The 12,672-nt window shown below is 38.8% G+C and overlaps 2 protein-coding genes across 3 annotated transcripts in view; one reads left to right on the top strand and one right to left on the bottom strand.

The window, feature by feature from the left end:
* Window positions 1–1,611: 1,611 nt before the first annotated feature.
* On the bottom strand, window positions 1,612–5,131 carry zmat2 (zinc finger, matrin-type 2). Its single transcript, XM_088088282.1, has 6 exons — window positions 5,033–5,131; window positions 3,891–3,990; window positions 3,654–3,777; window positions 2,990–3,063; window positions 2,732–2,877; window positions 1,612–2,355 (listed from the first exon to the last, which is right to left on the bottom strand). Exons 1-6 carry the CDS (start codon window positions 5,048–5,050, stop codon window positions 2,212–2,214), a joined length of 606 nt encoding a protein of 201 aa, XP_087944408.1. The 5' UTR covers window positions 5,051–5,131; the 3' UTR covers window positions 1,612–2,211.
* A 1,279-nt stretch (window positions 5,132–6,410) lies between these two features.
* Window positions 6,411–12,672, top strand: part of slbp2 (stem-loop binding protein 2) — a 7,178-nt gene continuing 916 nt past the window's right edge. For both annotated transcript variants that reach the window (XM_088088822.1, XM_088088821.1), the window contains exons 1-8: window positions 6,411–6,568; window positions 8,232–8,399; window positions 8,763–8,843; window positions 8,941–9,021; window positions 9,908–10,051; window positions 11,285–11,455; window positions 11,528–11,690; window positions 12,137–12,251. In XM_088088822.1, coding sequence (XP_087944948.1) covers window positions 6,519–6,568; window positions 8,232–8,399; window positions 8,763–8,843; window positions 8,941–9,021; window positions 9,908–10,051; window positions 11,285–11,455; window positions 11,528–11,690; window positions 12,137–12,251 — 973 coding nt within the window. In that variant the 5' untranslated portion in view covers window positions 6,411–6,518. The remainder of the gene's footprint in view (window positions 6,569–8,231; window positions 8,400–8,762; window positions 8,844–8,940; window positions 9,022–9,907; window positions 10,052–11,284; window positions 11,456–11,527; window positions 11,691–12,136; window positions 12,252–12,672) is intronic.

Raw genomic sequence — 12,672 nt, 5'->3', positions numbered from 1 at the left:
TACTTCCGTTTACTCGTAGGTGAGGGTTTGTAAATAAAGTCATGTATGTAATGTTTAGTTACTCAGGTTAAGTTTGTGAAAGTAAAGTTACACACGTAAAGTAAAGTAACTAAGATTATGTTTAGAAATGAAAATTTGCGCACGTGAAGTCGCGTATGTGATGTAAGGTTACCGACAATAAAAAAGGTACAAGGTAGTTTAACACGTCAGTTTTTTAAACGTAGTTAAGAAGAAAATTAAATTAGAATTAGATATCTTCACACCAAAACGATCTATTCTGATGTATCGCACTGCAGGCGGAGGAAATATGTTTCCTTTATTTGGGGCGAACTGTCCCTTTAAAACACCAGCCAGACAGAGAGGTGCATTGTGGGAGCGCAGATACTAAATAAATCCCGTCAAGTAATCTGCGGTCACAGCTGATGGGAACTGAGCCGCTGGAGTGTGAAAATGCAAATTTTAAAATTGTCGCTTCATCTTTACACTGAAGCTAAAATAACCTCATATTCATATTTAACCCTTCAGGGACTGTTTGTCAAATTTGACTTTTTCTTCTTCCTGTTGTGATAACTGTGTGTGTGTTGATGCATGTGTCCTAAATGTAGTCCAGATTGTGTATCTGAGTGTAATCAGTGAATTTGCAGCTCAGCTCCTACAATAAGTCTAAAATACACTGTGGAAACTAAATAGTTACATTCAGACTGTTCAGGTCCAAAAATGCTCCATTGAAACCCATTCAAACTGACATTTTTGATCCCACAGCCATCAGAGCAGAAAAACAGGACTTGTATTATTTCTGGGTGTCATTCTGGGCTTTTGACTCTGAATTTGTCATTTTGACTATTTTCAATATTTAGTATATTGAAAATAACTAATTTTTGTGTGTGTGTGTGTGTGTGTGTGTTTTCTAAAATCTAAAATCTTTTTGCCTTCATGACAAAAACCTGGCATTTAAAGGGTTAAAATTAATGAATATTTGATTATTAGGACTGATGTTAAAAAACAGACTCAATCAAAGTCAAAAATCAGAATGTAAAAAAATATTTTTATAACCTGATTTCAAAAAGCTGCTAATCATTGACATACCCCAGACTGATGATAAAATATTCAAAGAATTTATTTTTTTAAATCCAAAAACATCGTGGCATCATGACAAAAAACTGGCACTTTAATGATTAAAATTCTGAAAATTCATGAATATTTGAAATTTATGATTAAGACTGATGTTAGTAAAAAAAACATTTAATAAAAATAGAAAATCATATTAATGTACATCTTTTTAAAGAAAATTGAAAAAAAAAATTTTGTGCAGAGCGATGCGACAGTGCGATATTAAAGGAGTCCCTAAAGGGTTAAGTTAGCAGAGTGCTTAACAGGAAGTGAGCTGTGCAGCTGCCCTGTTGATCCACACGTCTGAAACGGAGCATTTCTTACTTCATGGTCTCTGAACCATTAAAGTGTTTCACAGTAATAATCAGAGTATTAAAAGTTTGACAGTAATAATCAGAGTATTAAAAGTTTGACAGTAATAATCAGAGTATTAAAAGTTTGACAGTAATAATGGGAGCATTAAAATGTTGACGCGTTCGTTGCTGATAAATCAGAGAAAAGTCGATTAGAAAAAAAGTTTATTAAAATCGGAACTTTCACACAAACTCAACATGTTTAATAACGTAAAAAAACAAGCGTGAACAAGTTAAACCAAAGTTGTTGATAATTTCTCAGTTTTTCTAAATCTTTTTCCAGGATTGAAATCTTTGAATCAGGACGTCACATTTTTAACGTGTTAAACGTGTTTTACTTTGAAGGACAGCTTCCTGTGAAAGTGTTTCTACTGGAAACAAAAATCGTTTTTATCTGCATGAACTCGAGCGTCTCGTCAGTGAAGGAAACTGTGGTGCAGTTTTATTTTCGGTCCGCTCGTCTCCTCTCGGCGCCGGCGTCTTCTAAAAGATTAATGAAACAAATGTTTGCCGACAGGAAGAACTGACAGTGACGGATCAAACTACCAAAATAAGAGCATGATCGCAGACACAAAGAATGATTTTCAGGTTTGAAGTCTGCGTCAGGGCTGAGCGCCGGCAGCAGGACTTCCTGCTGTCACAGTCTGACGCTCCAGCTGAGTGGAAACCAGTCCCCCGGCCCCCGTCCCCTGTCCCCTGTCCCCAGTCCCCCGTCCCCGTGTGTGGCGGTCCTCCTCGCCACGGAGCATCAGTGACTCTTCTTGGACGAGCCGAAGCCGGAGAAACCCATCACTGCCGCCATCTCGTCGTCCTCCTCGATGTCCACGTCGTCCTCGGCCCGCCGCTTCCTCTCCTTCTGCTTCTCCTTCTTGTACGCCTTCGCCTTCTCCTCCTGCGGACACAGAGGACGCCGAACGCCATCAGACACGACAGACGGAGGCCGACAACAGCAAACCAAACCGCGTTCTACCATTTTAGGACATTCTACTGACGATTCCTGGATTCAGGGACGTTTCTCGAATTTCAGACACTTCTATGATTTTAGGGCATTTCTATTATTTAGAAGGAAATATTTGGATTTTATTATATTTTTTTATTTATTTTTTATTATATTTATTTTCTTTGATTTTATGACAATTACAGAATTTTAGGACGTTTCTAAGAATTTGGGATGTTTCTCTGATTTTAGGACATTTCTGGTATTTGAGGACGTTTCTAGTATTTTAGGACATTAGTGTCTTATCTCGGCGTGTCCTCCTCCTCCTCACCTCCTCCCTAAGCTCCTTCATGCGCTCCTCAAAGTCGTACTCCTTCTGTTTCTCCTCCATCTTCTTCTTGTTCACCTCAAAACGTTTCTTCACCTGATCCAGAGACGAGCGCTCGACTCGCATCGACATCCCCAAGTTCCTCTGATCTGTTCACACACACACACACACACACACACACACACACACACACACACACACACAGAGTTACGGACTAACGCCGACAGCTGATTGGTTGTCACTTCATGGATGTCAACTCACGTTTTTTTCCGTTGATGTGATCCAGAAAGTTGATGGAGTCTTTGACGACGCAGTCGCAGACGTTGCAGTAATAACTGAAAGAGAAGAATGGAGCCGTGAGAACGAACGTGTTTTCATCTGATTTCGCTCTGAACTGACGTTTTCACTGAAAACACGGCGAGCGGCGGAGAACATCGGCTCCCTGCGAGGACATTTTTCTGCAGCTCGGGGGCGTGTTCACGCGTTTAGGCAGGAAGAGGTTCTGTCAAAAACAGCGTTTGTACGGTCATGAAAAACCTGGAAAAGTCGGTGAATTTGCAAATACAATTTCCAGGCCTCAAAGTTTTGAAAAAGTAAAAATAACCTGAAACTTTTAGAAAAATTACAATCACAAATCTGTAATTTTTAAAGATTTTTTTTGTTTTTCTATCTCTTTAAAATTTGCCTCAACGTCCTGGAAAAGTCCTGGAAAGTTATTGATAAAAAAGTGTGTGAACCCTGAAAAGAGGACTCTGGTCACTGATTGGCTGCAGGAATTTTCTCGCCGCTATTCGCTGCCGAAAGTTTAACCGTCCCGACTTCTCGTTTCGCCGCAGCTTATCCGCAGACGTCACGCGACCGCTCTCCGCCGCTGCTCGCTGTGATTCGTTGAAAAGTAAAATGTGGCGTGAGAGCGTGTTCGTACCCGCCCATCTCGGCCTGCGGCGTGGTCTTCGTGATGACGATGGTCTTCCCCAGTTTGGACTCCAGATCCACTTTGTAGTCTCTGTGACGCAGGAGGTCGCGCTTGACCGGCGGGGCCGTTTTCCCTGAAAGAGACGATGAACGTGTCAAACTTCCAACGACAAAAACACGATTTTCCTCTTTGATTAACGATTTCTTTATGTCTGAAATCAGAAAGGAAATGAGGTCAGATCGTCACCATCGCGCCGCTCTCGGTCTCGCTCCTCCGCCAGGCGTTTCTGAGCCAAGTTCTCATACTCGTCTTTGTCCCACTTCCTGCGGAAGTCGTTCTTACCGGACTGCAAGAAGAAGAGGACAGTTAACTGATAACGTGACCGTCTGTTACAGTTTTATTTTCTGTTTTTTTACCACATTTGTTCATTTAACTCTTCGGTTCTTCTGCTGCTTTTGAGTTTTGGAAGAATTGTTTTTTTCCGCAGACGCTGATGAATCTGCTGTTACAAAGTGTCTCTTCATGACAGGAGACCATAACGTCTACACTTTTCAAATAGCATCAGTTTTGAAAGAAAATTAAAATCGCCAAATAAAATAAATAAATCACCAAAATATTTTAGAGAAAAAAATCACAACACATTGTCAAAATATTAAATAAAACAAATATTTGTTTTAACAAAAAAGGCAAAATAAGAAAATGAAAGCTGCCAAAATTTATTTAAAAATTGCTAAAATGTTTTGATGTATAAACGCGCCTTCTTGTCTTTAAAAATCGGCTGTAAAATAAATACAAAATATAACCCTTTAAGGTTGTATGTCCTGCCCTTAAAAATGAAATAAAAGTCCCCCTCCTCATAAATAACGAACAGTCCCTAAATACCGTCTGAGTATAAGGAGGGTTTCAGTCCTCTCGGTGACGTCAGATTCTGCTGCTGCAGATTTGGTCTTTTTTTAATCTAAAATATACAAATAAAATATTTTTGTTTAGTTTTATTCTGAAGAAATCCGCCTGGAAATCTTTTTGTTGCTGCAGCTAGCGCCGCAGGCTAACAGTTAGCTGCTACGTAAATGATAATTATCACTAATCACGTCAAATAAACACGTGACGTTTTACGAATGAGAAGATTTAATTTGTCTTTAGATGAAACCGGAAACGCGAACTTTATTGTTTATCTCTTTCGAAGCTAACCGGTTAGCCTCCGTTAGCTGTTAGCAGTTAGCCGTTAGCTGTTAGCCGCTCCAGACGGTGTCTAAACGGTTAACCGGAGCCGGTGTGAGCCGCTGCCAGCTCTGACACGCAGACTCACGCGGGCGGAAGTCGAAGAATATTAAAAATTTTTCGTTATTTTAGGTTTTTAGACGTAAAAAAACAGATCAGAGACTCACCCCGCTGCCGGACGCCATCTTGTTTAGCTGTTGACGGTTTACGGCAGGTCGTAAAGTCGGTGTTTGTCTCTAAGAAGCGTCATAGCGCCGCGCGCCGCACCGGAGACACATTACGCCGTTTTTAATGAATCATTAATTATGTACGAAAGATTACGTTTTATTTAGTATATATTAAAATTATTGTATTAATAACATGAAACAATTAGTTGTATTTAATATTTAAAATGAATTTCTTTAAATAATTAACAATAATCACGTTTTGTTTCATTGAGTTTATATTAATATTATTGTGTTAATAACAATACACTTTGTTATCTTTTATATCAATAATTAATTATTAATAACTATTATTTTTGGATAATTATTCATATTAAGAATTATTACATTTTATTTAATCGAGTTTAAATTCATATTATTGTATTAATGAAATACACTGTGTTGTATTTTATATATTTTTTTTAAATTATAAAATTATAAAAAATAAAAAAAAAACAATACATACAAATATTATTTTGAATATATAATTTTATTGGGTTAACGCTGTTTTATTTTATATTCATAATTCATTTGACGTTATTATTTTGATGTATCTTAATATTAAGAATAATTATATTTTGTTTCATGAATATATATAAATATTGTATAAATAACATAATACACATTGTCATATTTTAGATGTTTAAATGATGATGATTAAATAATTTACAATTATTCTGAAAATATATAATATCAAGAATAATTACACTTTGTGTGTATTTATTCAGATTAATGTTTTTGTTTGCTGTGGCTGCATAATTTTTGTTTGATTTGATGGAGGGGTGTGTGTGTGTGTGTGTGTGCGTGTGCATGTGTGTGTTAGAGAGAGAAATCGGGACTATTCATGTTTAATTTTTTTTTAATTATAAAACGGCATGTGTTTGTGTAAGAATAAATAAATAAAACGATATAAAATAAATTAATTCATGAAAAAATGAATAATTAGAACACGTGAAGGTTGAAATAAATAATAAAATATATATATTTTTAAATTAAATATTTAGACAGCCCGTAAACAATAAGATCAGTAAAGACTAAATCATGAAACATAAAAGTTTAAAAAAAGACAAGAAAAGAAAGAAATAAAAGAAAAACAAGTTATCATTCAGGCACATTAATATTTATATAGATGTACGAATTTTGCAATATTTCACTGGTCTTTAACAGTTTTATGTAATTTAGAAAAGCGATAAATAAGATAAGTTAAGAAAACAACATTTGTGAATAATATTATTTTCCAAAATAATCAAATTATTATTTCCATTTTTTTTCCCTGACTGGGTAGTTTGTTTTTTTTTTTTTACTAGATGATGCGAACACCCGACCGGAAGTGGCGCAGGTGAGTCCGCGCGGCGGCTGCAGCAGGCCCCGCCCCCCTCAGGTGCGGCTCGTTAAAGAGGTGTGAAAGCGGAACAATGGCGTCTGTCCGCGTGACATTCAAACTGCGATCATGTCAACCAGCCGAGTGGAACCTGCGCACAGCCCGCTGCTCTCCAACAGGTCTGTAACACACGCCATCCCGTTCACACACACACACACACACGCGCGCGAGACCCGGCTCACCTGTCCCGGTAAACACCCGGATCTTCCTCACAGTCAGTTTGTCCCCTCTCAGTTTACTGATGAGTTATTTTTATCTTTCAGTTTGGTATGAAATGTGTGTGTGTGTGTGTGTGTGTGTGTGTGTGTGTGTGTTAATATAAATGGGATGTGCAGGTTTCTGCGTCACTTTGTTCTCAGTAATTAACGCGAAAAGCGGCGGAGTGATTAACCCTTTAAAACCCGGATCGGCGTGAACAATCAGCCTGTTTCACTCTGAAACTTGAGCAAAATGATTTGTTTATTTTTTAAACCACGTCGGCAGAAATATCCTACAAATTAATCACAGGTGACAGGAAATTACCTCAGAATTAAAAATGAAAAAGGCTGGTGTAAATATATATTTTTTTAAAGTTTAGGAAAAGTCTAGAACATTTTAATGGCTATTTTTTTCTAAATAATTTCAATTTTGGAATTATGTTACAGAGGAAAAAACACATTTAAAAAACTTTTTAAATAAATAAAATAATATTTCTAACATTTTTTACTGATTTCTTTCTAAAACATGGGGCCATGTTTTGTTAAGCTTCCTGTCGCTTTCTGTGTTTTTGAAAGAATTCAAAGGGTTAACTCTCTCTGGTTGTTGGAGGCATTAAGTTACCTTCAGACTAAAGGCCGCAAAACTTCTTAAATTTCACATTTTTCTGTATAAACAACAAAATGAATTGATTTTAAAAGTCTCATGTGTAGTCAATATTTTCCTAAAAGTCAAAACTCTTTTGTAGTAAATGTTTACAATATTAATTATAATAATCGTGTCTCTATGACAACACTTAAAGGTTTGATTAGTTTAATTTTCTTTTATTAGACTGTCGGTGCTTTTATTTTGTAATACAAAATAACTGATTCCTTTATAATTTATTTTTTTCAAATAAAGTTAATTTCTGTGGGACAAAAAAAAGATCTATCGTCAATGAATAACTGAAGTGTATAAATATACAAAAACAATGGAGAAAACCATGAATAAATAAATAAATAGTAACAGATAAATACAGAAAACGGATAAAAGCGAAAATAAATGAACTGATATTTAAATTAGATATACATTTTTAAAAGTATTTAAGTCTTAATTTCTACTTTTGTTCATTTTCTTTTGTTTTTATTTTTTTATTTCTGTATTAACTGATTCCTTTACTTTCTAATGCTCAAGTCATTTTCCATAATTTACTAAATTGATCTATTTTATTATTAAACTAAGAGTACTTTTATTTTGAAATGCGCAGTCACTGATCCTCTGATAATGTCTCTGTGGAGGACGAATATGTCTGAAATATCAAGAAATGTCTTTAAAAAGACAGAAATAAACAAAGAAAGTGTAACTAAATGCATAAATGAAAGTATAAATAGATGAAAATGGATAAATGTATAGATGAAGTGAATAAACGTACAGCTGCATTTATTTATATCTCTGTTTATGTTGTTTTATTTTTATCACTTTAACGATTTTTTTATTGATTTAATGATTGATTGATACTGAAGTGATACTTTGTCCTCCATGTTTACTCTCTCTTGTTGTTGTTGTTGTTGTTGTTGTTGTTGTTGTTGTTGTTGTTTGTGTGGTCAGCCTGTGTTTCAGTCCGTGGTCGTGTGTGTGCGTGAAGGGCTGGTCGGCCGCCGTGTGGAACGGCCTCCCGGAGCCACTGTTGGCCGCCGCCGCTGCCTCCTCCAGGTGCTCCGCCCCCGAGCCGTGGCTCCTCCCCGGCTGCAGCTCCGTCTTCGACAGTCTGGTCAGGTGAGAGACGCACCTGCAGCACCGAGCGGAGGACGGCGTCACATGGTGCCGTACTCAGTCTGAGTCCAGTTAGTTTTCATCTCTGAATTTTAAAAGAAAAAAAGAAAAGCCAAAAGTTTTTAAAAGGAAAAAAAATATATTTTTAAGATTGCCGTAAGTTTTTATAAGAAAAAAACTCAACTTAAAAGGGGAAAAAAAAAATTAAAAATGTAAAGAGAAATATCACGGGAAAAAATGAAAGGAAAGAAATCTTTAAAAGAAGAAAAAAAACTGCCAGAAGTTTTCCAAAAGGAAAAAACATCCCAAAAAAGAGAGCTTTACAGAATAAAAACTGACATCTTTTTGTCTTCGTCCTCCTCACAGTAACGTGTCTCCGATCCCGTCTCCTCCTGCTGTCGGCGGGCTGCGAGGACGAGAGCGAGCGGCCAGCAACAAACCTCGAAGGTCCGACACTTTGAATCGTCCGTCGATTCTGCAGCTCCGAAATGTTTCTGACAGCGCGGAGCTGATGTGAAGACGCTGTGATCTGTGTCCTCTGCAGGCCGTCCATCCTGGAGAGATGTATCCTCAAAGTGTCCACCAGCAGTGTCGCCGTGGGGACGGACGATCTGGACAACAAGAGGTCAGAGCGCGGCGTTTCCTCGCAGAGCGCCGTCACCTTCAGTGTGAAGTCATGAAGGTTTAGAAAAACAAAGATGTGACCGGCGTTTAAAAGAGCTCAGAGTTCCCCCGGTCTCCACACGGGACACAAACACCGGTCTCCGGGGAAAAGTCCTGAGTTTGTCTGACGGATCCTCAGCCTGCGTTTTACAGTTTAACTCTTTATGCTGCTTCCTCCGTTACTCCAGTCAGCTGATAGTCACGTGATGTGTTCATGAAGCGTCGGACATTTGAAAATCCAAATTTAACTTTCTGTTTTTGCAGTTTGATAAATGGTGTCGTTTTGGCCATTTTTATTTTGGCAGGCCTGCAGGTTTTCTTTAAAAATTGCCAAAAATTTGAAAGAAAGCTTTTTTTAAGTTTAAAAACAAAAAAAAAATCACCATCATTATTTTGAAAATAAAAAATGCTGAAACTTAAATACAAAAAAAAACATAAAAGAAAAAAATACAGAGGGATCTTTTAGTTCAAATATTAAAGAATCAAATTCGCCAAATAGGTTTAAATAAAAAATTTAAAAATCGCCAGAAATGTTTGGAAAAAAAACCAAAACCAGATGTCACCAGCTGATGAAGTCATCAGATAAAACATATAGTTTTTTTTATTATTTTGGCACATTGTGAAATGTTGGGTTATTTTGCTTCATGTCTTTTTTCGGACACCTCTGTAGGTCATTCTCTTTTTTTTTTCGGCACGTTGGCGCCAGCAGCCGTCAGACGCTGAATCCGCCACAAGATACAAGATGCAAACGAGCGTCAGGAGCCGTCTGTAAAAGCTCATTTCTCTGTAGAGCTTCGAGCGGCCGAACGTGAGCCTCTCAGTGACCTCTGACCTCTGTGTCCCCGCAGGCCTCCTCCCGGCCGCTGCTACCCCCGACTCCCGGACCCGGCCAACACGGAGACCAACGCCGCCGTCCTGAAGCGACGGCAGAAACAGATCCAGTACGGCAAAAACACCAGCGGCTACCAGAACTACCTGCAGCAAGTCCCCAAGTGAGAAAACACACACACACACACACACACACACACACACACACACACACACACACACCTGTCTGCAGGGCAACACACACACACTCTCACTACGCTACTCACATATTGGTTTACACACAACATTTCACTTTACGTCCCGTCTGAATTAAACTTCCAGACGATGTCTTTGTCTCTGATGTCCGTCCAGAATCTGAATTCAAAAATCAGCTGACAAATCCCTTTTTTAATTTTTCTTGCAGGTTTTTTTCAGCGTCGGAGCCGCTGACGGATCGTTCTGCTCGATGAATAAAATAATCTTCACTAAGTGGTTTAAATATGAGCTAATGTTGCACAAACTAAGAAATTAGAAGATTTAGAAAATGGTTTTCTTTGAGAAAAAAATCCAGGAAAAAATACATATATAAATATTTATTTAAAATTATGTTACAGAAATATTCTAATTTTTTTAAAGCACTGTAATTTTTTTTCTGCCTTTTTTTTATTGTTTTTTATTTCTTATTTAAATTTTTTAGGTAATTTTCTTCATTTTTAAACTAATTTCTGCTTAATTTTTAGGATGGTTTCTTCTTTCGTTGCTCATTAATTTCTTCCCGTGTTTTTGAAGGGATTCAAGCCAATTTACTCAAATTTTCAAAGGGTTAAATCCTAGAGATGTCCTAAAATCCTAGAAATGTTTTGGGACATTCAGGCATGTTTTCTTTAAAAATCATTAGATATTTTAAAGAAAAAATTTTATAAAAGACCAAAAAAAAAAAAAAAAAAAAAAATACAAAAAATCTTTACAGAAACAAAAAATAGCCAAAATATTAAAAATACTAAAAGTTAATCACACCTTCAAACCCAACAGCCTGCGGGCTGTCTTAAATATTTTATTTTATTTTTTCCCTGAATAAACGTACCTGAGCGAAGTGCATTATTCTGTTTCTCAGGTGCTCTTTTATTTTATTTTTTTGCGGCGTAGATGGCGTCACCCGGTGACGTCATGACGAGCGTACAGCGTGATCGAACGGCAGACCGACGCCTTCGCTCTCTGAGAATGAACGCGCTCGTTTCTCTGCTTTTATTTCGATCGAAGTGTTACAGGATCGTGTAAACAACCGTCTTTCATCACGGGAACACTTAAGCGAGTTACGTTATGTTCTGTTTTTTATTCAGACTGATGTTTAACAGAATGATGATCGCTGGCGTCCGCCCGTCATGCGTCTGATTTTAAAGGGTTAATCTCCTCCTCAGACAGACGAGGGACGCTAAGCTCCACCCCTCCACTCCCAACAAGTACAGGAAGTACAGCCGGCGCTCCTGGGACATGCAGGTGCGTCTGTGGCGACGAGCGCTGCACCTGTGGGACCCTCCGACCGACGGCCAGCCGGATGCCGCCGACGCGCAGGACCCCGTGGAGCAGCTGTAGGTGGAGCCGACAGATTTCGGTCTTTAGTAAACGACACTTTGAGCTGAAGCTCGTCTGTCTGTTTTCAGGCAGAGCCAGCTGGCCAAGATGACCTCTGACCTCTGTGAGGACGGAGGAGACAAGCAGAGAGAGAAGGAGCCTCCAGCGGCCCCCAAAGCCTCCTCCGCGTCTCCTCTGTCAGCCGTGACGTCGCTGGAGCTGCCCGGACCCTGGAGCGTCCCGCTGTCACCGGTAACAGCTGATCAGTTATTTTAATACCGAACCATCATCAGTCATACTCAACCTACGGCCCGAGGGCCAAATCTGGCCCCTCACAGTCTCCGTAAGGCGTCAGAGACATAAAACAGCATCAAAATAGAGCTTGTTGATTAAGGAGGATCCCCCACACCCCCGACAGAGGACACAGCTGAGACACTGATGTCCTAAAATCACAGAAATGTCCCAAAATCTTAGAAACCATCGACTTTATCGAGGACTTTTCTCAGCAGAGGATTGATCCACACGTGGTGCTGTGAGTGTTTATGTCAGCAGGATGGTGTGTGTGTGTGCGTGTGCGTGTGTGCGTGTGTACGTGTGTGCGTGTGTGTGTGTGTGTGTGTGTGTGTGTGTGTGAGCGTACACTCTGCACCTGCTGGCTGTGTTCCTGTAAAGGGTTAATCCTGTGTGTTTCCTGTCAGGAGGCTGAGCTGAACGTCAGGACTCGGCGCTCTCCCCCCGGCTTCAGTCAGCTGACCAACAACAACAACATGACCGACTGGCTCCGCCTCCTGCTGGAGGCTGACAATGGCCAAGGTGAGGTCACAGGTCAAAGGTCACAGTTGTGAGGTCACATTTCGGGTTTATGTAATAATCTGCTTTATCAAGTCGTGGAAGTATTTTCCTCATTTTTGTGATAACTGTGTGTGTGTTGATGCATGTGTCCTAAATGTAGTCCAGATTGTGTATTTGAGTGTAATCAGTGAATTTGCAGCTCAGCTCCTACAATAAGTCTAAAATACACTGTGGAAACTAAATAGTTACATTCAGACTGTTCAGGTCCAAAAATGCTCCATTGAAACCCATTCAAACTGACATTTTTGATCCCACAGCCATCAGAGCAGAAAAACAGGACTTGTATTATTTCTGGGTGTCATTCTGGGCTTTTGACTCTGAATTTGTCATTTTGACTATTTTCCACCTATAAATCTACGTGATATTTTGGAAATCTGAAAAT

Source organism: Plectropomus leopardus, chromosome 15, assembly GCF_026936395.1.
Source record: "Plectropomus leopardus strain MGB_pleo_1.0 chromosome 15, ASM2693639v1, whole genome shotgun sequence".
Classification (NCBI taxonomy): domain Eukaryota; kingdom Metazoa; phylum Chordata; class Actinopteri; order Perciformes; family Serranidae; genus Plectropomus; species Plectropomus leopardus.
The sequence above is the reverse complement of the archived record's forward strand: the minus strand, read 5'-3'. Positions and strand labels throughout refer to the sequence as shown.

Excerpts from the sequence above, each read along its gene's own strand:
- zmat2 (XM_088088282.1), bottom strand. Across the intron at positions 3,064-3,653 it reads CCGCAGGCCGAGATGGGCGG|TTATTACTGCAACGTCTGCG; the intron begins GTACGAACACGC and ends CTTCTCTTTCAG. Across the intron at positions 2,356-2,731 it reads TGAAGGAGCTTAGGGAGGAG|GAGGAGAAGGCGAAGGCGTA; the intron begins GTGAGGAGGAGG and ends CTGTGTCCGCAG.